The sequence below is a fragment of the Salarias fasciatus genome, chromosome 22 (assembly GCF_902148845.1).
Source record: "Salarias fasciatus chromosome 22, fSalaFa1.1, whole genome shotgun sequence".
Classification (NCBI taxonomy): domain Eukaryota; kingdom Metazoa; phylum Chordata; class Actinopteri; order Blenniiformes; family Blenniidae; genus Salarias; species Salarias fasciatus.
The window spans coordinates 27,841,711-27,868,675 of NC_043765.1; the positions used below are offsets into that span (position 1 = coordinate 27,841,711).

A 26,965-nucleotide genomic window follows, 5' to 3' on the forward strand; every position below is an offset into this window, starting at 1 on the left:
AAATGCATCACAAAGTGAGGTGTGGATAGCGAGAGTGGCATGTGCAGAAAGACCTGTCTTCATGCTCTTTTCTTTTGTAATTCTTATGGACATTTCATAATAAGACACTCGGTGAGAGTAGTCTGGCTGTGTTTACACTACAGAAGCAGCTCAGAGCCTGTGACTGGACTATTGTTTAATTGTGACCCTGGGGGGTCTTCAGAGCAAGTTGCACTTGTCCCTCTCCCCAATGTGGAACGACATCGTTCAGCTTCCAAATCACTGTGTTGTAGATTTTGAGCAGAGTGGACCTGGACAGAATCTGTCACTGCTGCAGGTGAACCTGGGAGTGTGTGGGACTCATGTGGACCAGCAGGTCCTCCAGATGGTTAAAGTCAACATCGTCCCCAGTCATGATGAGGTCGATGGAGCGGACAAACGTCAGCACTCCCAGGAGATTGTTCAGACTGGTTATCAGGTCAGGAGGAATGAGGTGGAGGACCTTCTCCATCCAGAGCCTGCCATGGTCCCTGTAGGTCTCCAGAGTCCTGCAGTAAGCCAGAGACCGCCTCTCAGTCTCAACACAGACCTGGAGTATCATGCTGGCCACTGGGAAGATCGAGAAAGACTCGCAGTGGATCAAGACATAATCCTTCACGTCCAACCACACTGTCACTGTACTCTTTACATCTCAGAACTTTAAGGCTGGAAAGAAGTTCAGTTTGGCTTCAACAAAGTCTTCCAGCAGACACAGCTTGACGTCTCAGCCAGCTGGAGTTACTGAGTTACAAACCTGACCGAAAGTGTTTGGTTGAGCCTCTCCAAACTGAAATATTAGTCTGGCTTGAAGTTGCACAGCACCCGACCCTCAAACCTGAGCAGCTGCTTTATCCTGCATGCAAGCTGACCCAGCATTCCAGCATGCAGGCCTCTCATGAGCCTGAGACAGTTACCTGCTCATTTGAGAAGAGATGTTTGGAGGTTTGGAGGAGAAAACCCACTGGTGACGATCTCTCCTCCTTCATGATGCTTGAACGTCAGCTGTATGTGGCCGTGTGGTGAGTCCATGTGGAGCTGCAGGAAGGTTGGCTTGCTGGAGTTCTCCAGCACATCGAGCAACTCTTCACTGACCCCAACCCTTAGATTTTATAAACTCTTATGTCTCTCTAAAGTTAAAGCAGAACTATGCAACTTTTTTACCTTAAATGTGTTTCAGAATCCCTGTGGGGGTAAACAAAGACTTGTCACGGTGATTCGCCTGTCCCTCCCCTCCCCCCGGGGTCTGGGTCCTGAAAACAGCGCTTGCAATTTCAGCGGAGCGACCCGACTACATCTGAGAGAACAAACCTGCTTTACAGCTCTCATACGGGAGGACAAGCATAAAAGCTGTTGGAGTGCGATATCTGTCATTGTGTTGCAATAGACGATCTTCGCATGATGTGTTGATTGGTTCTAATTTCCGTTTGGTAACTGAAAAATAAAGAGAAGTGGCACCTCCTCTCGTAGACGTGAGCGCGAGTGAGTTCGCTGCACTGAGCTGAAAGCATTTCCGAGTGTGTTTGTTTTCCAATAATTTTGAGCGTTCGAGGTGGGCATGTCTACGACACAGGGAGCAAACCGGAGGAGGCAGCGCGAGGAACTGCTGCTGCAGAAGATTTAACAAGAGTGCGTAAGACAAACATGAAACCCTCGCTAGCGTTAGCAACGCCACCCCTGGGTGCTCACGGATGGCAGAACCAAAAAGACAAAAAAAAAAACTTTGTCTAACGAGAAAAAAAAATGAAATGGGAGTGGGACGCTCTCTGCACGTGGGGGCGGGGGTGGGGGAGGGGGAGAACATTTACGACAGTGAGCTTTCACAGGAGACCAGTAGGGGGAGCGCTAAAGCAAATCTTGCATAGTTCTGCTTTCAATCAGCATGTGAAGAAAATTTGAATAGTCAGAGGAAGCTGCTCTCTTCACTCAGGATTAAAAAACTGACAGAGTGTATTTTATTCTGGTTAACATGAAATGTGTGAAACAAGAGGTGGAATACAGAGAAAATCCATCAAGTGAAATCTGTGCTCCAAAACGATGAGTTTATTGTTGAAAAGAAGAAATCCACGAGTGAACAGCTGATGTGAAAACAATGTTTATTTTGTCAAAGCTTGAAGAAAATCAGCAGGCAGAAGAGGAATATTGCTGAAGTCAGTTTGGTGTGAAGATAGAAAAAGGGAGAGAGAGAGAGTGACAGAGGTGAGATGAGTGAGAGAGTCCCAGTGAGTCCGGTCAGGACTGGGAACACTGGTCTCTCCTCAGTGTCTCTCTGAGGGGAGTCTGGGAGCCCCGGGTGGCCTCACAGGTCACAGAGCCCACCTTCCTCCACTGGTCTGCAGGGAGCCTCAGGGTGCTGCTCCAGCTGTAGAGGCCGTCCAGCTTCTGCAGCACCCCGGGGCTGCTGCTCTGCTCCCAGCTGCTGCTGCTGCTGCTGCTGCTGTCCTCCACCCTCCAGCTCAGACTCCAGTCTGAGGGGAAGCCCTTGTTGGCCAGGCACATGAGCGTGGCCGTCCCCTGCTGCAGCTCCTCTCTGGAGGGGGGCAGCACCGTCAGGGTGGGCCGGGTATCACCTGGAGGACAGGGAGCACACAGCCGCACAGCTTGAGTGGGACACCGATGTTTTTGTCCTTGAAGAAGTTGCTGTCAGATGCTTTTTCTGCTCCAGCAGTCACTGGCTCACACATTGTTTCACTTCCCTTTAAGAAGCCTCTCATGCACATCAGCACAGAGAGAATCCTCCAACAGTTTGACCTCAAACTCCTCAAACTGCACCCAAAGCAACGCAAGCACATGTCTCAACCTTTACTGGCAAAGATTTGAGTCCATGTTTTCACAAAGTTTATGAGTGGAAACTTTAACAACATCAGCTTCAAATCAACGTCGGTTTTTAAAATGATTTACAACAGAATTTCAAAAGACAAACAGTCAATAAAGCTGCTATATGAGGAGGTTTTGACAAGTGCCATTTGAAGGCAGTTTTCAGTCCATAACGTAAAGCATTCATCAGTCCAAACCATAAGTTCAAAAGTTGAATTTAAAGTCATTGTTGAAGTTTTAGCAAGGCGACGTCCTGCAGTGACTGATTTCTGACCAGAGCTTCTTCATCGGGAATCAAACACAAAGAAAGAATTTCGTTTTGGACCTGGTTGGATTTTCATTCAAAATAAAGTGTCATGTAGAGCAAATCAATACTATGTCAATGTTGAAAATACAGTTTTCAATCTGAAAAGAAGCCCAAAGGCTGATTAGTTGATTAATTACAATTAAGACAATTAATCTTTAGTCATTCCAACATTATTTAATCATGATTAATGTGATTAACTCTGACAGCCATAGTTTTTATCACTTAATCTTGATTTGAATCTACTGGAAGCTTGAGAGGAAAACTTTTCTCCTTGATTTACTGAAAGTGAAGCAGAGCTGAGCTCTACCACATGAAATCAGAGGAGATTAAAACTTCATCATTACAATAATTATCTAGAAAAAAACATCTTTCTGATCTGAAATCATTCAGAAGAAGGTTTAATGATTGAATTTGAACTATTTAGCCATTATTATGAAAAGAGAATCAACTTACTTCCAACATCCAGTCTGGTTCCTCCACCGAACGTGAACCACAGTGATACAAACTCATTGAGCCGCTGTACAAAAACCTCTGACTGCAGAGAGACACCACTCTCTGACTGGGAAACAAACTAACTCACCAAAACTAAACCAGGAACATACGTGACAATGTGGAAAATGGAGAAAACTCCAGACTCAGCTTTAAATATCCAGCACATTCCTTCAATATTCCACTAAAAGTGTGAATCCAGAGTGAAAGTCAGTGATGAAAGTGATCAAGTCCCTGTTGGAGTCAGTCAGAGCATTTCCATAGAGAGACACTTTGCATCAGCAGCTCCATGCTCCAGTGCTCTGGGAGAGTTTATAGTCCTGACAGCTGAAGACTGGAGGACTGACAGCTGTCCTTCAGGACCAGAGAAGACAGAGAAATCCTCCTGCTCACAAACATGAGTGTGATCTGCGTCCTCATCTGGACTCTCCTCTGCTGCTGCTTCACAGGTAAAGTCCAGAGAATCCAACTGCTCTCCTCCATCAACATCCGTCCCTCTGAAATGAAGCCCACAGAACCATGAGGCTGCTTTGTCTTTCTGTCTGTGTCTCCTCAGAGTCCAGAGGCCAGGTCACAGTGACTCAGTCTGCAGCAGTCAGCTCTGCTGTGGGAGGAACCGTCACCATACCATGTAACACCAGTCAGGATGTTTATGGTGCTGATATTGATGTACCTAATTTAGCCTGGTACCAACAGAAAGATGGAGAACCTCCTAAACTGCTCATTTACTTGGCTAACCAGCAAGATTCAGGAACTCCAGATCGTTTTACAGGCAGTGGATCAAACTCTCGCTTCACTCTGACCATCAGTGGAGTTCAAGCTGAAGATGCTGCAGTTTATTACTGTCAGAGTTATCATGAAATCAATGATGAGGAGGTGTTCACACAGTGAAAAACCGTCGTACAAAAACCTCCCTCAGTCAGACTGAACAGAAACTGAACTCACTGCTACACACTGATACACTTCACTGAACACACACAGCAGATGTTCAACCAACACACTGATAGCTGATCCATGTCTACATTGTGGTTTGAAACAAATCAGTAGCAGATAGAGTTATATCTGTTTGTTTTTCATGATGAAACCAGATCATTTCCTCATTTCCTCACACACATCACCTGGGTCATAACACCTCTTTACCTGAGAGTCAAACATTTACTCCTCGAAATAAATGTCTGAGTAACGATCGAAACACCAATAAAGACCCTTTAAACAGACACAACGGGGACGAAGGCCTGGGGACAAAACCAGGAGCATTTCTATAAATATCTGCCGTTCCATCTCCATGGCCTGATGTCCACAGCCGGTACAAATTCATTAAAAGCTCCACAGTCACCAGCGCTGATCCAAGTCTCAGTCACAGAGGAAACCCAGTCACTGGAGCTGAAAGAGTCCCTCAGGATCAAGGTTTTGTTGCTCGGGGATCTGACATTCACTGGGGTGGGGGGGGGGGGGGTGGGGGGGGGGGTGGGGGGGGGGTATTGCACAAAAGTAGGATAAACACATCCAGGATAAATGAAAATGCGCGGCTTGAGTCAGTCTTGTTGGTGTTTTCTCAGATTAATCGGTTGCATGTTTGCCGAGCCAGGATTAAAAGACGCGGCTTCCTCAAGCCAGGTGTGGAGCGTCAGGATAAGTGGCGTTCACGGCGTTCTTCAGAAGACCATGAGATCGATCACACTAAAAAGGTTTGGAAGATCATTTGTTTTAGCAAGCCTTTTATTGTCACGCCCTGTACCCCTGTGACCTCGTGGGGGCGCTGGGGTCCTGTTTTGTGTTTGTCTGTCCTCATGTTCTCCCGCCTCGTTAACTCCCTAATGTGCCTCACCTGCGTCTACCCCTATTTAAGTCTAGCTCTCCTGGTGTGTCTTGTCAGTTCGTTGTGGGTTGTCCGTGTGTTCTGTGTCCCTGCCTGCATCTCAGCTCAGCTTGCTTTCCTGGATTTCTGCAAATAAACCTCCTGAACTCTGCCTGACGGCCTGCGCTTGGGTCCTTCCATCCTGCACCCGTGACATTTATTTACCACGGTCTTCAGTTTAGCTTAGTTTTTTTCCCTAAATTGTGCTCACACACCACTGATTAATGTGTTTTCTTTCGATGACCAAGAAGCTGGCTGCAACAGCCAAACGCACAGCACTCTGGGTGGGGGCGTTATCAGTGGGGGGGTGGAGGGTTAATGGGGGTGGGGCGGGGGGTGGGGCGGGGGATGGGGCGGGGGGTGGGCAGTGCCCACCCATGGGCATGCTCTGCCCACCCAAGGAAAACTGGATGTTGATGGCAGTCCGGGCACCGCATGTGATATCCCAGTCATATATTACTGTATATCAAGGATGGGCAACTGGTGGCACGCGGTCCACATACGGCCCACACTCTCACTCTGTACGGCCCTCAAATTAATGGAAAAAATGTGTTTTTGCTGCACAGATGAAGTTACAATGACATACTTTGGCCACCAGATGGCACGCCCTTCGTGTTTCCGGCTGGGTCCTACACCAGTGAGGAAGAGAGAGACATGAGCCATGGCCATGGCCCCCTGACAACTTCCTGGCAGCCCGACCCGGCGCCGACTGAGTATCATTACCGGGGTCTACAGCTGATGTGCGCCCGGCAGACGCATCATGTCCCAGCGGCAGCTTGGCGCCTTTGTCGGCGGCGTCTCAAAGCGTCCTTCCCGTTCTCCTGGCTCACTCCTCTGTCTCTGGCCCTGCTGTGTGTGCTCCTCCAGACTTAAACTTGGTTCGCCCTTTACAACCCATTCTAAATACGTACCCCAGACGGCCGTTGGGGAAAACATTGAGGTGCTTTAATGCAGCTAAACTCGACCATGGCTGGAGTGCTCCATGATGCCAGTTTTTGTTTTGCTTGTCGCAAATTTGGTTCCAATACAGATCGTGAGGACATATTTACCATGTGTGGATACACCAATTGGAAAAAAGCACTTGAGAAAGATGGAGGCTATTTTAAACATGCATCAGGCACCGCACACTCCAGAGGGGTTGGATGATATCAGGACCAGATCTGAAAACTCTGATTAGGGGTTTTGTATCAAAAGTGATGGTGCCAGAGAACGCTGCAACATTGAAAACTGGTCTATTGTGGTGAGATTTGTCCATGACTCTGTCCCAGAAGAGCACCTGATCAGCTTGGTGGAACTGAATCAGCTTGATGCTGAACATGTGAGCACACAAATGCTCTCTCAGCTCTCTGACCTGCTATATAATGCTGATAACAGTGTCTCAATGCCATGATGGTGCTGCAGTCATGTCTGCAGTGAGGGGTGGGGTGCAGGCCCTCCAACAAAAGCTCAGCAGGGGCCTTCCTTATGTTCACTGCTTCAATCACCAGCTGCATTTGGCAGTTGTTCATGCAATGCAAGCAGAGCCTTCAGCTAAAAGGTTTTTTGATTGGTCCAGCTCACTGAAAGCATTTTGTCATAGACAATATGTTACACACACATACAATGCACCAACAGTGAAGAGATTACTGAAGATCCGCTGGACCAGCCACTTTGAGGTCACTGAGTCCATTGTGAACAATGAGGACAGCATCAGGAGACTCCTGTCTGAGGCAGCAGAGGGTGACACTGCACCCTTGGATGTTTGTACGGAGGAAAGTGGTCTCCTGGCCCAGCTGGAGAGGCAGAGCTCCTTTGCAACTGCAAAAGTCCTCCTTCATGTTCTTGGTGCACTGACATCAGGAAACTCCATCCTACAGTCACAAACTGTTGATCTGTGCACTGCATGTGAGGCTGTGATAGCTTCACTGGGCGCATTGTAGAAGCTGAGAAGTGATTCCTTCTGGGAGGAGCGTTTCTCGCAGTGTGAAAGTACCAATCCACCTAAAAGGAGACGGATAGTGAGCTCACAGCTTGATGGTACCATCATCTCATCCTCATTAGGACAGGGGGAGCTGATATTTAAACTGGTCACTCTAACCTGACCTTTAAAAGGGCAATGTTCAGCATTCTGGACAGAGCAACTGTTGAGATGGAGACAAGATTCTCTCAAAAGAATGTTGACTTAATGAAAGCCACATCTTCTCTCCTGGCTAAGACAACAGCTTTCCTGGACCCCCGCCTCCTCAAGCCACTTCGGATCCCTGCATGCACAGAGCAAAGTAGCATGAGCCTGCAAAATGAAATTGTGGTTGCAAGATCAATGTTAATGGATAAACTGCCAACTGCTGCGAACCTCTCTAAATCTCTCTTCCGTGAATACAGCACTGTTCTTCGGAGATGAGTGAGAATGTGGGTTAGTGTTGAAAAAGAGCTTTCACATGCAGCTGAAGACACACCAACCATTACTGCAGTGACATACAATCTGTGCAAGATGGGAAATAAATGCATCTCTGTACTGCTGAATGCATTTGCAAGCTTCATTCATTTTGGCCCATGAGAAATAAATTACAAGGAACCTTGACATGAATAGATTTGTGACAGAATTTGCCAAGAGCAGCTGCAGACTTGTCCTGTAGATGCTATCTGGGACAATATGGATACCTTTAACCTGACCTGTTGCTTTATTACCTGCACATTTCATTGTGTTCTGAGTTAATCTTTGTTTGTGCTGTTCCCTTCTCTTTCACCTTAAAAAACAAAACAAAACAAAAAACATTATCACCTGGAAGTTCATACGGAGCCTCTAAAGGGACATCAAATATTTCTTTTTTAAGGGAGTTTTACATGCTCCCTTAAAACTTTTACGTGTGCATGCAAAGTTGTTTCCACACTCCCTTAAAACTTTTATGGGCGCGGTAAAAATGCTTCCGTGAGCCACTTCCGCTTCTTTCCATACCCGTTCAGTCACATGGCAGAGATGGCCGCAGAAGTGAATTTGGAAAGCTTCCTTTAATCACAAAATGTACCCGACAGCGTCATCAACCAACGAAGAGACGACAAGGTGAATACCTGTATCGCACGCATTGCATGATGGAATGAAGCACGACTGTAATCACATAAGTTCACGTCACCAAATGTTTTCCTGCTTTTGCTGGCTTTCCCTAATTTCTCAAATTCCAAAGTATTATTTGTATCAAAATTGTTTACACGTTCCTTTCCTTCTTCAGATCGACATCAGCGTCATTGGAGTTATGACTGATGAGCAGTTCAGACAGTATATCCACAAATATAGTGACCGACTTGCCGTGAGAACATTTTGCCAGCAACGAAATGTGGCGAATGAAAACTCGAGGGGCCCGCAGCCTGATAAGCCAGCTCTCACGCAAAGTATCAGGGAGAGACTGCGGGGATTTGGAAAAACTCCGGCCAATAACAACAGAGGTGGCAGCAGGGGTTTCCAGCTTAGCAATACACGTGGAGAAAAGACGTGGCGCCTGATTGAAATGGGATGGCTGCATTTTGTTAAAGGCGATTATCATCAAGTTCAAACAAAACATGGAGGTGGAACGCGTTCTCTGACTGTCCAGAAAACAGTCACAATGGCAGAGTTACTGGAGACTGGAAAGACCTTGTTTTTTCCAAATGGACGGTCTCCTAAAGGAGCAGTGGACGACTTTGATTTTGATATTCTTGACTTTAGTCACAACCCGTTACCCGCTGAAATCACAGTTAGTCGGCTGTATGAGGACACTAAAATACGAATGCTGCGTGAATATGTTTCATCCAGAAGAAGGATTGTTCCCCAGAAGCTGTCATAACACTCTCTGAAACATCTTCAGACTTCGAGGCCACAGAGGACAAGCCAGAGAAGGTAATCACTACAACATTTGTGTTATCAAAACATTATTCTGGATATCATTTCTCACATTCTGCAATTTGAGACGCATAACTTTAGAAAATGACTTTTAGTGTAAATGTAATATTGGATCACTAAACACATCTGATAAACTGATAAGGCTGCATTCTGCGTTCATGGCTGCTGTGTAGATCAGTAGTCGGCAACTTATGGCTCGCAAGCTGATGTGGCTCTTTTGATGACTGCATGTAGCTCTCCAATAAATACTGGCTTACATTTCTTAACAGGACAACTAATAAATAATTCTGCTGACATTTTAAAGTAAAACAGCTTTCTTTTTTCCTTTTTTTAAATTATCCTTTTATTAGTTTTTAAGTAAAAAGTTTGACAACACTTTATACAAATTTGGCAAACCACATCTTACTTCACACACACAAAAAAAAGTAAAACAGCTTTCAAACAAGCCCTCATATGTGTTACAATTGACAAAAAGGCATATTTAAAGCTTGTGTTCAGAGTTTTGAAAGAGAGAGGTTTTTTTAATCCAACGTCTCGAGGTTCCGCCCTCCCTCTGCTTTCATGAGCAACCAAGCCACGCCCTGTAGCTCACATATCCGAGGTCCACCGCTGCTTCCAGGTTGAGAATGAGACAGACGTCATCCCTTTGTTCTTTTTTTTACTGGAGCCATCGTGAGAATGACTGTGGCAGCACAGCACGACTGCACCATGTTTGTATTTGTAGAAACTCACCAAACAAAATTAAAAGAGCAACACGAGCGCAGCGTCTTGCCTGTAGCTGGCGTAAACTGATATTACCGCACACCGCCGACATTGCCCACAATGCATTGCGGTTGTTGCCACTGCTGACGTCATCCTTTCGAGCCCTATATTACATAACAAGAAAGTGGTAAATGCAAACAAATCTTTAGATAAAGTCACTCCAACTTCAAGTTCTGTGACTCTCTAGTAAAAGTAGTTGTGGAAATGTAACTACATACCAGCTGTCTCCTAGCAAACAATGACAATTGATTACCTTGACTGAGAAATGTGGTACAGTGTGTTGTTAGTTTATTATGATGTATCACAACAGGAACAACAGGGTTAATGTGATCCAATCAGATTTTTTTTTAAGTGTTGCTAAGATTTGTTTGTTTTAAAGCAATTGAAGTGCAAATGCTTATTTTTGTGCAGGTACAAATGTTTTGGCGCTGACTGCTTCTGCAGACCTGGAATCAAGAACAAGAGTGAAAAGGCAACTGCTTCTGGACAACGCTGTGGTTTTGACTGAAAGTCCCAACAGATGGAACATCAGACTGGGAGTGAGACGTGTGTCTGGACCCTCGCTTGATGGTCTGGACTGGATTGTCGAGGAGATTAAGAACAAAGGACTCTCAATGAGACAAATATTAATTTACTGTCGGACTTACAAAGAAGTTGGCAGAGTATTCTGCTATTTGAAATCAGAGTTAGGGGATGACTGTTGGGTTGACAGGGATCCTGAGCACAAGCTAGAGAACATGCTTATTGGCATATACCATAACAAAACGCAACCAGGTAATAAAAGTTAAGTGCTGTCCTCTTCCAGTGGTGAAGGCAACTGAAGAGTTGTTGTGGCCACAAATGCTCTTGGTATGGGTCTAAACTTTCCAAATATATCCAATGTAGCGTTGTACGGTGTGCCTGAGGATGCTGAAGGTATAGTTCAGGAGATCAGCAGGGCAGGCAGAAATGGGGCACAGTCACATGCTGTAGTTTACTGAATCCAACAAAACACAAATGCAGACCACACAGTCAAAGACATGCTGAATTCAGTGCAGACTACATGCTTTCAAAAAGCTTTGTGCAGTCATTTTGATACAGACACCTCTTCTCTTCTTCCGGGGCATTTGTGCTGTACTCATCGTCACTCAACATGTGCCTGCCACCCTGAAGGATGCACGGAGCCTTTGCCTTTGTATGAGGTGCCCCAAAGCAATGCATCTGTATTTACTAAAGGCAGAGTGGTGACTGATGATGACAGAGTGCTGCTAAGAGATCTGTTGGAGCAGTACATGGAAAATTTGCTTTCCACAAAGTCACATCTTTGTACTAGTAAAACTGCTTGCACTGGTTTTGGTGCATTGAGGCCGTCATCGAGCAATGCTCCAGAGTATTTGATGTGTCCTACATTACTTCACAACTTCCAGTCTTCTCACTCAACCATGCAGAAGGTATTCTAGGAATAGTTCGTGAAGTGTTTGAAGATGTTGAAAACTGTCCCCCTGAAACTCTTACTGAAATTGAAGACTTCTCAATTCCTGATACAAACTACACTGGGTACTTTGATGAAGGCGAGGACGAAACTCCAGGTACAGCATCCAAACCAGTTCAGAGTCAGGAGGAACTCCATTGCAATGCTCTGACTAATGTTCAGTGGGTTTAATTTTCTTGTGACTTTTTGAATAAAAAAAGTTCTTGTTGTACATCTGACATGTCTTTGCACATTTTATTTCACAATTTGTTCATTTGTTTTTCAAGTATTGACTTCAGTGCTACATGTTAAAGTAAGATAAACAAAAATGTTGAAATATGTTGCATGCAACAACACTGTAAATCTCACTATGGAGTGCAATAATCAGAAAAAGGGTAAAGTCTCAAACTGAGTGCTGTTGTGCCTCGGGAAAACAATAAAGGATTATTTTGTGTAAACATGTATACAAAAACAACAAATACAGTTTGACACATTCAACTGACCATATAAAGTGAGGGAGAAACTTCCTTATCATCTCCAACAGAAGACATATGCTATGAATAAATGACGTTAAAGTGCAATAATAACAAACAAAAAACAAAAATGTAATAAAGCTTCAAGTATAACATGGCAATAACTTAACCATGATGTTTCCTGTGAATATTTGTGCGGCATGTGCTTCACCACAACCTTTGCCAAAGGTTTGACGGCATCGAAATGCACAGGTAACGCCTGGCTTCCCAACACTATGAATTCTCTGCGGATGTGACTTTGTGTTTCAGGTCCAGGCAGAGAACGACTGATGTTACAGGTTGAAAGATCCACAACTGGTCTTTTGTTGCTGAGATGGTCCACAGCAATACGACCCTCAACAGCAATATGATGAACCCAATGGATTGATTTATTTGTTTGGAGGGAGGACTGGTTATGCGCTTTCCTACAGAAGTCTATATTGTCTATGACTATGGAGTATGATGCAGGTGGAGCTGGCTCAGAGGCCGGAGGAGGCGTTGAACCTGGCGCTGGCTCTGAAGGTGGAGCTGGTCCTGAGTCTTGCTCTGCAGGTGAAGTTTGCCTTGAAACATTCGTGGCATCTGCTCATTCTGAGCTTGGCAGCTGGCTGTGAGGGAGCTCTGTAAAGTGACCACTTGCATCACCACTATCTGTCAGGAGAGTTTCACATGAGTAAAGTCTTTCTGCGAAATTGTGATTATGTGTACACATTTAGGACATCTTATTCTGAAACATCACGCAAGAAATCCGTTTGGTGAGAATCAACAATGTGAAAATCACGTTACCTTACAACAATGCTTGTAACACCAGGAAGCAAGCCTACAGTTTGTACACGAGTGTACAACTCCTGCTACCTGAGTGATGCCTCGCCTCGAAGATGATGATGCTGCTGGCGGCGGCTTGAGGCAAATCTTCTTGCAGTCTCAAGGAGTTTTTGAGGGTGTGTGTTGCCTTTTTTCACTTGTTTCTGAGGAAGATGAAATTGCGGTTGATGTTCTCTTGGTTTCAGCTTCTTGCCATTGTTTGTATAAGGGATGGTCTTTCTCTAAACGCATTAGTACAGACAGGCAATTTCTGCACATACGGACAGACTTATTGTCGCATCGCTTTCAGTTTAGCCCGAGCAATGCTAATCTTTCGAACGGATTTCGTAGTTGCTTACTTTTTTCAAAAATAAGCACTGTACTGGAAAGTTGTCCTTGTACTCGTAGATTTTTACGACAAAAACGGCAGAAATCATTCACCGAAGACTTGTCTCGACTGCATGCCATGATCCCATGTTTTGGACGACAGAACGACGACAACGTAGCGCTGCGTACGTCGCATTGTGTTTGCGTCACTGCCTTATTTATTGGATTGGTTCTCTCTGCTCAATAGTCCTGCCTCTCGTTAGCCTGTTTGAAATGCTGCCCCAATGGCGCGGTACCAGACTGTCTTTATATGTGTGTAACACATAAATAAAGTCAGTCTGGCATGCCAGGCTGAGGTCTGCTGGGTGTTGGTGAAGTAGGTGATGAGACCTGGGAGTCTGTAGGTGAGGCTGCAGGTCTGACAACTGCTGATGCCGCCGGGGGCGTGGCCATCAGAGGAGCAGGTGGAGTGTGTGAGACAGACTCGGGTCCTCCTGATGGAGGTGTCTCTTGTCAGGTCCCAATCAAGTCATTGTTTGTGAGCTTTGTGAACAAAACAAAGAGATTACATAGAAAATTTGATGAATTTCATTGTGTTCAAAATAAGTACTGTCTCAAAAAAATTCAAGAAAATTGTGTGTGATGGTGGTTCAATGGTGTGGGGTATGATGCTTCGGCCAGCAGCTTTCTTCAATTCACTCAGAGTATTTGCCTGAATTTTACCAAGAGCTCTGGACTTATCAGCTCTTGCAAGATGAAAACCAATTACATTCATGTTAACTGCTGGAAAACTTTGGCAGATGTAATTGTTGAACTCTGCCAGCTGTACAAAACATCTTTGTGACGTTGTCCCAGGCAAGTCAAAACTTGGGTTCCTGGAAAATTAAATTAGACTAAAGGTTGTCAATTTGCAGACAAATCCATTGTTCTTAATAGGCACTGACTTTGATCAAAGCTGAGAAAGGGTATTCCTACCTATGTTCATACGATTGTGCCTCTAATGCAGTGTTTTTCAATCATTGTGCCATGACAAATGAGTGTGCTGTGAGAGGTAGTCAGCTGTACTTTGAGGAGTTGTCCAGTTTTTCTTTATTGGTCAAAAGAAAGGGATACTATCTGCATATGATGTGTCATTGCTGTCTGTGCTGTAATCTATAAACCAAGGTTCCACACTAACATTGACGGTACGTCCATTGGGATTACAGTCAGGTTGGCACCAGTCCAAGTTGGCCCTGGCCAACTCGGCACCGCCTCCGGGATACAGTCAAGTCGGCATCAAAGCCAAGTCGCCTCACGGGGGGGCTCTCAAGTGGCCGAGTTGGTCGGTGCCGACTTGACTGTAAGCTGCTTACCAACTCGGCCAAAAGCCTTTTTTTTTTTTTTAAAATCACGATGCGGTTGCGGTGCGACGATTTGCACAGTATTTTTTTTTTTTTTTTTCGTGCCGGCTGCGCCACTTCTCCTCACGTAGCAGGTGGGGACGGGAGGACAAACTGTGTGATTATGGTGAATGACAGGTTAGAGGTGGATAATGTACCTGGAGCTTCATGTTTGACGTGTTGTTTGAATGAGTAGCTTAGCTACGAGTGCACAGCATGAGCGGCTGTCTGGTCATGTGACCAGATGGGGGCATACCTATGTTCCCCGCTTTGTATGGACCGGGGAACATAGGACCTTTTTTCCACATAAGGGTCCTATGTTCCCCGCTTTCCTCCAAAAGGGTCGTATGTTCCCCGCTTTGTATGGACAGGGGAACATAGAACCCTTTTTCTAAATAAGGGTCCAATGCTCCCCGCCGTGCACTGAAAGTGTCTGCTTGTACAGCGCAGAACCTGCAGTGGCGCATGAAAGCGCTTACGCGTCACCTCCAGGTATAGAGAATTACTGTAGGCTGCTGTTTACAACTATATTATAATAACATAAATGGTGTGAAAAATAAATAAACTAATGTAATAAATCTCAACACAACAGCAAACACGGTAGTTGACAGCAGGAGTACTGCAGCATCTCCATAGGTGCCAATTACAGATTCAGGTAAAATATTATATCCTCCATCAAAGTACAGCAAACCATGTATTTTTCATTTCCAAAAATTAATTTTTGAACGAACATATTTTCTGAATAAATACCTTTGTCCTGTGGAGCCTGCAGTCCCAGAATGAAATGAGCAGGGTGAGGACGGGGCCGTGTGGGAAGGTGTCCATTCTGTTCGCAGTTGTGGAGACTTATTTTACGAATTTTAATATGTTCCTAATTATTATTGACGGTTAATAATACAACTATTTTGTGTGTGTTGGCGTGTGTGTGCCTGTTTATCAGGGAAATGAGTGCGCGGATTGTGAGTAAGAGGTGACGCTGCTGAAATGCGCACCGTAAAAATTAAATAAATTTTAAAACCTGATTTTAGGCATTAATAAAGCAGACATAAGGCATTAAAAGGTTTGCTGATACTCTTGGCTTAATATTGTGTTTATCTTAATTTCTAATACATTAGTTTACAGAAAAACAACCTGTTGTGCTCCTGCGCAAAAACACAGCAAAATGTATGACGGTCTGGCTGACTGTTGCAGCCTTTGGAGGGGGTGTAAGAATGCTGGCAGTTCTAGTGTTCATCATTTTAGTTCTAGTGTTAATCATTATTTCCCTCCAATCCGATATTGACGTTCATCTCCACTATTAGGAATAAGCGGAGAGCTCATTCCCTCAGGTCATTCATTCATTTCGGCATCTCCGTCACCGTGAACCCCAACCCCTCTCTCTTGTGCACGCAGCAGACTGTGAGGACTGTGATGAGCCTGTCAGAAAATGTAAGTTCTACAGTACGGAGGAGGGAAACATAGATAAATGTCTTAGAATTTGACCTCCGCATTTGATAATCAGACAGCTTATTCATGTGTGTGTTTTTTTTGTTTTGTGTTTGTTTTTGTTTTCTTTTCAGTGGACACTGTGACAAACACAAGCTGCTTATTTAAATCACTAAATATCTTAAATCATTATTTTTGTCAAAAGATTGGATTTACACCAGGATAAAAACACGTTTAGCCGTGATTAGGAAAAGTTTCATTATACGTCCGCTCTGTCCGCTCTGAAGGCACAGACTCCTCGAATTTTTTTATTTAAATTTTAATTAAATTTGTATCAAATATTTTATTATATTTCACTGTTGTTTACATCAACTAGGTTGGTGCAAATGCAAATCTGTGCTCTCGCCGCGGCAAAAAACAAACATAAAAAAACCTACATCCGAGTGAATCATCAAAAAACTGTGCAAATCGACGCGCCACAGCCACATGATTAAAAAAAAAAAAAAGAGACTTTTGGCCGAGTTGGTAAGCAGCTTACAGTCAAGTCGGCACCGACCAACTCGGCCACTTGAGAGCACCCCCCGCGGGGCCGACTTGGCTTTGATGCCGACTTGACTGTATCCCAGGGGCGGTGCCGAGTTGACCAGGGCCGACTTGGATTGGTGCCGACCTGACTGTATCCCCTTCCATTGTATGTACTTCTTAGGGGCCACAGAGTGTCATTTTGTTACATTTGTGGTTGGTGGAGCGCCCTGTGACCTTGTCAATGAAAAAATGTACCATGTCTCAAGAAAGGATAAAACACAGTGCTCTAAAATATTGCGGACTGTAATACTAAAAGCAAAAGGAAGCAGTCAGTGTTTTCTGCACCTGCAGGCAGGTAAACAATCATCTGGCATAACCCTGCTATGTCTCTGTCACAATGATAAGAAACTGTGCTACAATTACATGGAATACATATGCAGCAAATAGCAGACCAAAGGTCGATTTATTTAAATATATAAGGAGTGTAAAGTTAGGCAAATACAGAGGAAAATAATGTTGGAGCCAATGGTAGATGCTATTGCTGTGTGGATGATTTTGCTGGTGTACTTGTTTCTTCTTTCTGTCTGGTGGGTAAAACGTTAGGTTACTCACGTAACCCAGGTTCTCTGATAACCGAGTGAGATATCTCACTATGGGAAACGCCTCCTGGCGTGACCGATCATGGAAGCTCCAATGACACCACGTCTGTCATGTGACAGACCAATCATCTCGAGATGCATGGGGCAGCCCGCCCCCTTTATAAGCGGCCCCTGTGCTGCACCCACCATTCATAAGCGTAATTCTTCCACCCCACTGATGCAAGTAGGGCAGTGTTGTGAGATACCTCACTTGGTTATCAGAGAACCGGGGCTACGTGAGTAACCTAACGTTCTCTTTCAAACCTCCCTCGGTATCTCACTATGGGAGATATAACCCACTCCCGGATTTGCATGCTCCGAAGCCCACAAAGCCGCGACCCGCGCTGGGTCGACACCCTCAACCTTCCCCTAGGGCTAGCACGCAATTAAGATGTACCCACACTCAGGACTGAGTTAGCCAGAGATGTCTCGGTCACGTCCAGCCTGTAATATTGGATGAATGTGTGTGGGGATGTCCAGTTAGCAGCAGCACAAATGTCCCTCACAGATGTGCCCTTAAACAGGGCCCATGAGGTGGCCATACCCCTGGTGGAGTGGGCCCGCAGCCTCTCCGGGGGCTGCAAACCACGACTTTCATACGCCAAGATTATAGCCTCCACCATCCAGTGTGACAGGCGCTGGCGCGTCAGGGCCCTCCCCTTATGAGAGGGAGCCCACTATATGAAGAGCTGGTTGCTCCTCCGAAATCGCTTAGTCCTGTCCATGTAGATGCGTAACGCTCTCACAGGACAAAGGAAATTGAGCCGTCGCTGATCCTCCCCTGCAAATGGCGGTGGGTGAAAAGCGAGCAGCTCAAGTGTGGAGCAGCTGTATGCAGAATCACTAACCTTAGGCACAAACGCCGGGTTAGGACGCAACATAACCTTCCCATAGTCTGGGGAGAATTGAAGGCAGGAGGCGTGCACAGACAAAGCCTGTAACTTACCTATCCGTCAAGCTGACGTTAAAGACAGCGGCAGGATAGTTTTAAGAGAGAGCACTCTTAAATCTGCACATTCTAACGGCTCAAAGGGCAAACTTGTGAGCGCCTCCAGAACCGTGGGTAAATCCCATGACGGGACCGGGTGTTTACTCACGGGACGCAGCCGACGCGCCCCCTTCATAATCCTCTTAATTAGAGGATGCTGCCCGACAGGCGCACCTCCAAAGCCCACGTGACACGCTGAAATAGCGGCCGAATAGACCTTAATGGTGGAAAAAGCTTTATTACCGTCCAATAAGTCCTGCAAGAAGCACAACACATCCGGGACAGAACACTGAAATGGAATGATAACTTTAGTCTCACACCATTTTTCAAACACACGCCATTTGTTGTCATATAATGATCGTGTGGCAGGTGCTCTTGCTCACTGAATAGTCTCAATCACCCTCGACACCCTCTCACGAACCAAGCCCAGAGAGCTAGACGTTCGGGGTTCGGATGAAAAATCTGCCCGCACGCTTGCGACACCAGGTCCGTGCGTAACGGTAATGGCCATGGCTCGCCGTGTACGAGCTGTATCAGCTCCGCCATCCACAGTCTGCTGGGCCAGTAAGGAGCTATCAGGATTAATGAAAGCTGCTGCTCTTTCACTCTGATCAGTGTTGGAGTGATGAGATAGAGAGGGGGAAAAGCATATAGCAGCGCGTTTGGCCACGGGTGCGCAAATGCGTCCGCCTCCAGCGGCACGTCCCTGTCTTGTAATGAAAAGAATAGGGGACACTGTGCGTTTTTGTGCGATGCGAAGAGATCTACGGACGCTCGGCCGAATCTCTCCCACACCCGGAGAAGCACCTCAGGGTTCAGTCTCCACTCCCCGTACAAGGGATTTCCCCTGGAGAGTAAATCTGCCCCGCTGTTAAGTGCTCCTCTCCGAAATAAAGCCAGGTGTTGGCGAAATTTTTCCACTCGAGCATGGGACAGAAAACCCCGAAATGAAACAGAGTCTATTTTGACGCCCAAATACTCGATCCTCTGAGTGGGAGACAAACAGCTCTTTATGGGGTTTATATTGAACCCCAAACTGTACAGCCTGTCCATCAGCTTCCGCGTATCCCTCTCCGATTTCTCTTTGCTGGATGCACAGAGGAGAAAATTGTCCAGATACGTGAACACTCTGAGGCCTGATGCTCGCATCGGGTTCAGGGCTGCTTCCACACACTTGCTGAAAACTCTCAGGGTGAGTAACAGCCCAAAAGGCAGGGTCTGATACTCGTAAGCCGTTCCCTTGAATGCAAACCTGAGATATTTCCTGTGTGCGGGATATATGCTTATATGAAAATAAGCGTCCTGCAGATCCACTGAATGAACCAGTCACCTGGATGAATGGATCGAAACAGAACCTTGTGCTTGAGCATTTTGAATTTGTACTTTCGGAGGTGTAGATTGAAGAACCGCAGATCCAGGATCGGACGCAATGAACCTCCTTTCTTTGGAATGAGGAAATACCGGGAATAAAACCCCTGATTTCTCTCTCCCTCCGGTACACGGCGAATTGCCCCGCGGCTTAACAGAGAAGATATTTCGCTCTCTAAAGCCTCCGCGGCTTCCCCCGCAGCTTCTGACGTCAGCACACCATTGAAGCGGGGCGCCTTCATAGCGAACTGCAGCCTGTAACCCCTGGCAACTGTTGTAAACACCCAGTGGTTCACTGCGCATGCACGACACTCCTCTGCTCTGACAGTGAGAGGGCCCGGTGGCCTGAAGCTCAACAATGGAGCAGCTGCGCCCTCTGGGGGAGACAGACTGTCCTGCACTTCTTGATTTTTCTTTCTGTTTTGTGTTCCCTGCGCCCTCGGCTTTATGACTGAGCCTGGCTGCGACAGCTTGTTTTTTATTAAAAAACCAGGAGAAGTGCTTGGTGTAAACATTGCACTTTTTCCCATTTCCCTTTGAACTGTCCCCGTGGGGCGACGAAGGGGGGGAAACGAAACTGTGCACTGGGGTAACGAGTGTATAATTCAGTCTGTGAACGGGAAGACCAAACGGGGCCGTTACACAGCGCTGAGCAGAACATTGGTCCAGAACATCCATCCTCCGTTTCTTGGGAGGAGAGGGAAACATGTGACCTGTTCCGGAGGGGCTCAGAGCAGGGATCTCTGTGAGTGCTGACTGCTGAGATTCTGTGTCCGCGAACCACGACACCTAAGCCGAATGTTTTTTCTTCCCGTCCGGGGGGCGGGACGGGCGGGTCAGATCGGTGCCTGGAGCGGCAGCTGCAGCGGCAAAGGACTTTTTGGGCCAGTGTTTATGATGCTGAGCTCCGCGCTGGTGAGATGCTGGCTGCTCAGACATGCGCGGTCTGGGGTCCTTATAGCCGCTGCTGTGCGCTCTCGCCCCAGCCGCAAATCCCTGGCGGGGTGGCGGGGTGGGGCGAGAGGCAACCTTGCGAGGAAGGCAGAGATCAAAGGCTTCTCCCTGCTTCTTCCTCAGGTCACTGGTCTGCTGCATGGCCGTGACAGCATTGCCAAATAAGCCCTTAGCCCTTGACAGGTCGAAGGGAGCATCAATAATGACCTGTTTTTCCTGGTCCGACAGACTGGAGAGATTCAGCCAGAGCGCTCTCTCTCCTGCCATGGCGAGCCCCATAACACGGCCACAGCCCTGGACCGCACCCCTGGACCGCACCCCTGGACTGCACCCCTGGAGACACGGAGGATAAGGTCCGTGACCACACACATCTCCGCCCATATTTTGGGACTTGGGGAGCCTTTATCCAGGAGGACCCCCATCTCCTGGAAAAGTTCAGCCTGGTAGACTGTCAGCATGGTGACAACATTTAAGCTGTTCACTGACTGGGCTGCTGATTTGTACATCTTTTGAAACATGGAGGCAGAGAAGTGCGCCATTTTCTCTGGGAGGGTGGGGCCCGCCGCGGGGAGCGCGGACTGGTGGCTGGGGTGGAGGTGAGAAGCCATCACCTGCTCCACTACCGGGGGATCTCCGAGGCCCCAATCCCCGCTGTTAGCCACTTCCAGGCTGTAGTAACCCTTGACGGGGACTCTGTGGTGAAACGGTTTATCCCGAAACCGCTTCATCTCCTTCATGCATGCTGGGACAACGGGCATGACCTGCTTCTTCGACACCGGGCGAGACGGCAGAATTTTGCCGTCGTATAAATCCCTCTCCTCGCCCTTGTTATCCGGTGACGCGGGTCAGTCTATACCAGCCGTGATGCCGCCCGTTTACACACCTCATGCAGGTCGACTTCCGAGGGTGAAGAGGGGGGGGTTGGATTCCTCCGCTAACGGAGCTGCTGGGTCGGGATAACGGAGTCGACGGGAGGATTGCGTCCTCGTCATCCTCCTCGTTATCGTCGTTAAGGAGGTCCATGTTATCGTCCTCTGCGTCTTCCGCGAGTGGAGCCTGGGCATGCTGCACTCCCATACAGGCGATGCAGAGAGGATGTGGGTCTCTCTCTGAAATGGTGAAACCGCAAGAGGCTGGGCAGGGACGGGACTCGACGTCCTTTCCCTTGCCGCTAGCCGAGGAAGCGGTAGCCATAGCCGACCTCGACGGTCAAACTAAAGCCAAAAAACGCACACTCTCGCGACAAAAGCAGCGAAGTGAATCCTGAGTTGGAAATTCACGCTCGTGACTACCTTGACGGCGCGTCGGAAGAGCAGTTAAATGAAAATACAAAGTCAGGACGCTGAGGAGCCAAGTGATGATCTTCACGTGGAAAAAAGCGAGAATGGTGGGTGCAGCGCGGGGGCTGCTGATAAGGGGGGCGGGCTGCCCCATGCATCTCGAGATGATTGGTCTGTCACATGACAGACGTGGTGTCATTGGAGCTTCCATGATCGGTCACGCCAGGAGGCGTTTCCCATAGTGAGATACCGAGGGAGATTTGAAAGAGAACTTATGTTTTTTTATTGACCTGAGGATGGCCATTACAACTTCATTAGTTAAATCATTTGTCTGCAGCCTCAACAGAGCATGGGAATTTGCCTATAGCTTTTTGTATGCATTTCAAGGTTATAGTTTGTTATCAAAGTGATTAACCTGCCTGGTTGTGAGTTTGTCACTTCAAATAATACAGATGTAATGATGCCAGATATCAGTTAATAATACTACGGTCAGCATTTGGCAGGAGGAAAAGTTTCACTGTCCAAACAGCAGGTGTCCTGAGTGGAAGCCCTTGAGTTTCTATAAAAACACAAATCAATTCATAATATCATATATTAATATTCATAATCATATACACATACTAATACACACACACACACACACACACACACACACACACACACACACACACACACACACACACACAGACTAAGAGTGTGGAAAATAATCACTATTAATTAGGGGTGGGACTCGATTAAAAAAATTAATCTAATTAATTAGGGCCTTTGTAATTAATTAATCTCAATTAATCGCATATCGATATTTGACCTGAGATCAGTGAGAACCTTTCTTTTTCTAATGGATTTTGGTAGAGTGAATCAATATAGTGATACATAAGCTTAAGCAACAAAACACTGTTCATTTTTTCAGCAAGGAAGGAGGAATTTAACCAAGACAAATAAACCAATGCACATTGATTAGTGCAACTTTTGTTGGGCTGGGCGAGGGTCCTTGAAGTAGTCGGAGTGACGTCCTCTTCCACTCTAGCTGTATGCGAGGTTTCCGTGTTGGCCGCCGCTGTGACAGGCTTAGCATTCAGATGATATAGCAGGCTCGATGTGCTGCGATGGTATGCAAATTCTTTGCTGCATAATGTGCATACAGCTTTGGTTTTATCCACGCTGCCATCCGCTGGCTTTTTAAATCTAAATTGTCTGTGCACAAGACCAAGCAGTGCGCTGTCGTCAGGAGCAGTGTTGCCAACTCCCCAGTAAGGAAAGTCACTATTGGCTGTCCTAAAAGTCGCCAGAAGTCGCTAGATGAGGTCGTTACCTAATTTGCAATTTGCATGTAATTGTAATGGACACTGTAGGAGAGAGGAATAACGTCATGGGAGAAGCAAAATGTGAGTTAAAAAAACACCCTAAATATGTTTAGAACTACAGATGAATTTTCTTCTGTTGATTCTTGGTTTGTCAGCAAGTGAGCAGTGGCGTATTTGCGCAGCGCGATTCATTTGAAGTGTGGAGGAGTGGTGTGGGTCTCCTCTCTGCTTTCTGACTGCAGCAGGGGGCGCTGCTGAGACTGATCGCCTGTGAGTGCTTTGGGACGGGGGAGGGGCTCACGCAGCACCCGCTGTTCATTGAGGACAGCAGCTGCAGAACGAGACGTCCTGTCACGTCTCCAGAGCACCAGAAAAAGTCGCTAAATTTGTTGCTAGTCGCTTTTGACAAAAAAAAAAAGTCACCAGGAGGCTTTGGAAAGTCGCCAGATTTAACGAGAAAGTCACCAAGTCGGGAGCTGTTTCGTTGTGGTGTCACAGCGAAATATGTCAGGGTGAAACTCGTCCGGTGACAAACTTTCCGCGACAATTTGCAATATTTTTTTTTTATCGCGTTAAAATTTCTGTAATTAATTAATCGTAACTAACGCGTTAAAGTCACAGCCTTACTATTAATAGATGCATCGATGTGCACGTGCAAGATGCGAGTGCATCGGCTCATTCACTGGGTATCGATGCAACTGACGGGTGAAATCTAGATTCATCTTGATGATTGAGCGCTGCTTCAAAGACCTGCACTTCATGGATGCTGACAACACTGCAAAGGATGAGATATTCCTGAGAATAGCAGAACAAGTGGAGGATGTGGTAAGAAATACAATATTATCAGCAGTTAGTTCTACTCTTATTATTTTATCTCTCACATGAGGATTTTCTGTGTTGGTTCTCGTGATGTTTTATATATTAATCTATTTCACATGGAAAATAAATCACCAATGCTGGTTTTCAACACTTGTCCAAGTTGGCTTCTCTAGATGATGATGATGATGATGATGATGATGATGATGATGATGATGATCTCAGCTGCTCTCTGCTCTGCTGACTCTGACAACCAGCAAGGGCTGATGGGATGCCGGATGATGAGAGCCAGGCAGCTCAAGCAGAAGATGACGGCAGAGGCCACAGGGAGGAGGAGGAGGAGGAGGAGGAGGAGAAGAAAAAAATGAAGTGGAGGAGATGGAGGAAGATGAGAGAGGTTTGTTGTGTCTATAATGGTGCATTGATTTGAAAATAGGAGTGATGATGATATTGTATTGCAGTCATGTGTTAATTTATCTAATAACTAATTTAATATGCTGATATTATTGGAAACAAAAGCACAGGTTCACGCAGCTGGCTGTGAGTTTATTTGGAGCCATGGACCAGTTGCTTGGAGGTTTCCAAGGGAGGGACGGAGCTAAGGAGGAAATAACAAATACAGGAGCAGGGAAGGGTTAGATGTCAATGGTGACATACTGCAGTGGTGGAAAGGACACGTGGATCTTCCACTGCTTTCAGAATGGGCCAGGAGCTCTTTGTCCGTCCCTGCAACAAGTGTCCCATCTGAACGAGTGTTCAGCACAACATTTGTCCTCACCTACATAACATCAGAGCACATTTCCTTCTTCCTGAACATGTGGACCAACTGATCTTCCTGAAAAAAAAACTTGAAGCAGTGGCATTTGAAATGCATCACAAAGTGAGGTGTGGATAGCAAGAGTGGAATGTGCAGAAAGACCTGTCTTCATGTTGTTTTCTTTTGTAATTCTTATGGACATTTCATATGAGACACTCAGTGAGAGTAGTCTGTGTTTTTTACACTACAGAAGCAGCTGTGAGTTCCAGATGAAAAATTGTTTACATTTTCTTTGTACAAAACCCAATTGTGAAAAGGTATAAGTTGGTTTACTCTTTCTGCTCCTCACTACTGTATTATCCTCCCTCCTGGTGAGTTCATATCAGCAGGATGTTTTGCAGACAGGAATATGAAAAAACATTGATTACATAATCACTCCCTGATGGCGTTCTGTGGAACTCAGCTGGATCAACACGCCATCCTCAGCTTACTTCTGGTCAGTCCAGTCCATCCATTGTCAAACCGTTCCAACTTAAAGTCCTACAGAGAGGCCAATATGTGTATTATAATTTTTCATGCACTCATATTTTGCAGAAGTGTTGAAGAGGTGCTTTCACTAAATTCCATCTCTTTCACTGTAAAATGATGCTCCAAGAGAACGATGGTCACGCAGTACTGGTGACACGTTGTTGATGCCATTTGTTGGATGGGATCATCGCTTATTAATCTTTAGCCGATGTACTCCATCTCTGCTTTAGCAACCGTGAGGAAATCCATCTTTAGAGACCTGTTGCAGAAGTCACAGAGGTAAGACAGCATAGAAAAGGTGTATTAGTCACTGAATCAGCACAACTCACATTGTGGCAAGACAGTCATCCCTCTGAGTGTTCAGAACTGTGGGGCAGATTTGAGGGGCGTTTGAGACAATGACTCCCCGACTCTGAAGACAAAGGCAGAAGGCAACACAGGCTGCTGTGTCTCTTCAAAATTCTTCCAGGTGAGACAAACCCTGCCCTCTCTGACAAACATCTTCTGTGAGGCAGTTTCCCTCCATACTTCCTGCTCCCTTTTTCTCAACACCCTCTGCAGGTGTGCAGAAACCACCTGTTGGAGCTTCTTGCACAGGAAACGGTGTACAATGCTCATCTCCATGCTGATCTATTCCAGAGGGTAAATGACACATGCGTCACGTTACATTGTTTTTCTTTCTGTATGTGTAGACACACACATGGTAATACCAAGCATACGGCAACATGGAAGTTGAACCACATAATTACAGCTTGCACAGAATTGTGGCCGAAGTGATCAGACGCCCATAATATCCAAAGGAAAGAGAAAAACCAAGAACAAGTGTCAGGACTGGGAGGTGGACCCAAATGTAGACTCAGACAGATGATGGCATTCTGAGAGGTTTACTTACTCTGGAGTCCAGAGGTGAAGACACAGGAGGCTTCAGGGAAACCTGGAAACACAAGGAAGAGGACAGATGGACAACAATCCCACATGGACAGACAGGAAACAGGAGGCTAAACACCGTCAGGAGGGAAGGAGGTGGAAGGGGACTGGCTAATAGGAAGACTGAAACAGGAGATGAGGCAGACGGACAACAGGTGGAACTAATGACACACAGGAAAGAAACCAGAGAGGGACATGGACAGCAGAAAGATGGAGACTGACAACACAGTGACAGGGAGAAGGACTGGATCCTGACAGCAAAGAGTAAGAATAACATCAACTTCGAGCAGTGATGAACAAAATGGCCTGATCTGGCTCAAAGCCAAACTCCACGGTGACAAAGATGAGAACATTTTTCAACATTTAAAGTGAAAATACTCTGCATATTGACTGATCGCTGAGCCAAATAAACAAGGAAGAGAGACAAGAGGAAGTTGTGCTTAGAGTGTCTTGTTCAGGACACTCTGGACCCTGGGGGGTCTTCAGAGCAAGTTGCACTTGTCCCTCTCCCCAATGTGGAACGACATCGTTCAGCTCTCAAATCACTGTGTTGTAGATTTTGAGCAGAGTGAACCTGGACAGAATCTCTCACTGCTGCAGGTGAACCTGGGAGTGTGTGGGACTCATGTGGACCAGCAGGTCCTCCAGATGGTTAAAGTCAACATCGTCCCCAGTCATGATGAGGCCGATGGAGCGGACAAACGTCAGCACTCCCAGGAGATTGTTCAGAGTGGTTATCAGGTCAGGAGGAATGAGGCTGAGGACCTTCTCCATCCAGAGCCTGCCATGGTCCCTGTAGGTCTCCAGAGTCCTGCAGTAAGCCAGGTACCGCCTCTCAGTCTCAGCACAGACCTGGAGTATCATGCTGGCCACTGGGAATAT

At 46.3% G+C, this 26,965-nt stretch overlaps 1 protein-coding gene across 1 annotated transcript; it reads right to left on the reverse strand.

Annotated features, from left to right (window-relative positions):
• Positions 1-2,094: 2,094 nt before the first annotated feature.
• On the reverse strand, positions 2,095-26,947 carry LOC115409126 (immunoglobulin kappa light chain-like). Its single transcript, XM_030120127.1, has 4 exons — positions 26,690-26,947; positions 26,049-26,090; positions 3,593-3,710; positions 2,095-2,585 (listed from the first exon to the last, which is right to left on the reverse strand). Exons 1-4 carry the CDS (start codon positions 26,945-26,947, stop codon positions 2,248-2,250), a joined length of 756 nt encoding a protein of 251 aa, XP_029975987.1. The 3' UTR covers positions 2,095-2,247.
• Positions 26,948-26,965: the final 18 nt, after the last annotated feature.

Coding starts and splice junctions, on each gene's coding strand:
- LOC115409126 (XM_030120127.1), bottom strand. CDS start 26,947: ATGATACTCCAGGTCTGTGCTGAGACTGAGAGGCGGTACCTGGCTTAC. Junction 26,091..26,689: donor TGAGTCCCACACACTCCCAG/GTTCACCTGCAG, acceptor TTGTGTTTCCAG/GTTTCCCTGAAGCCTCCTGT. Junction 3,711..26,048: donor CTTCACCTCTGGACTCCAGA/GTAAGTAAACCT, acceptor TTGGTGAGTTAG/TTTGTTTCCCAGTCAGAGAG.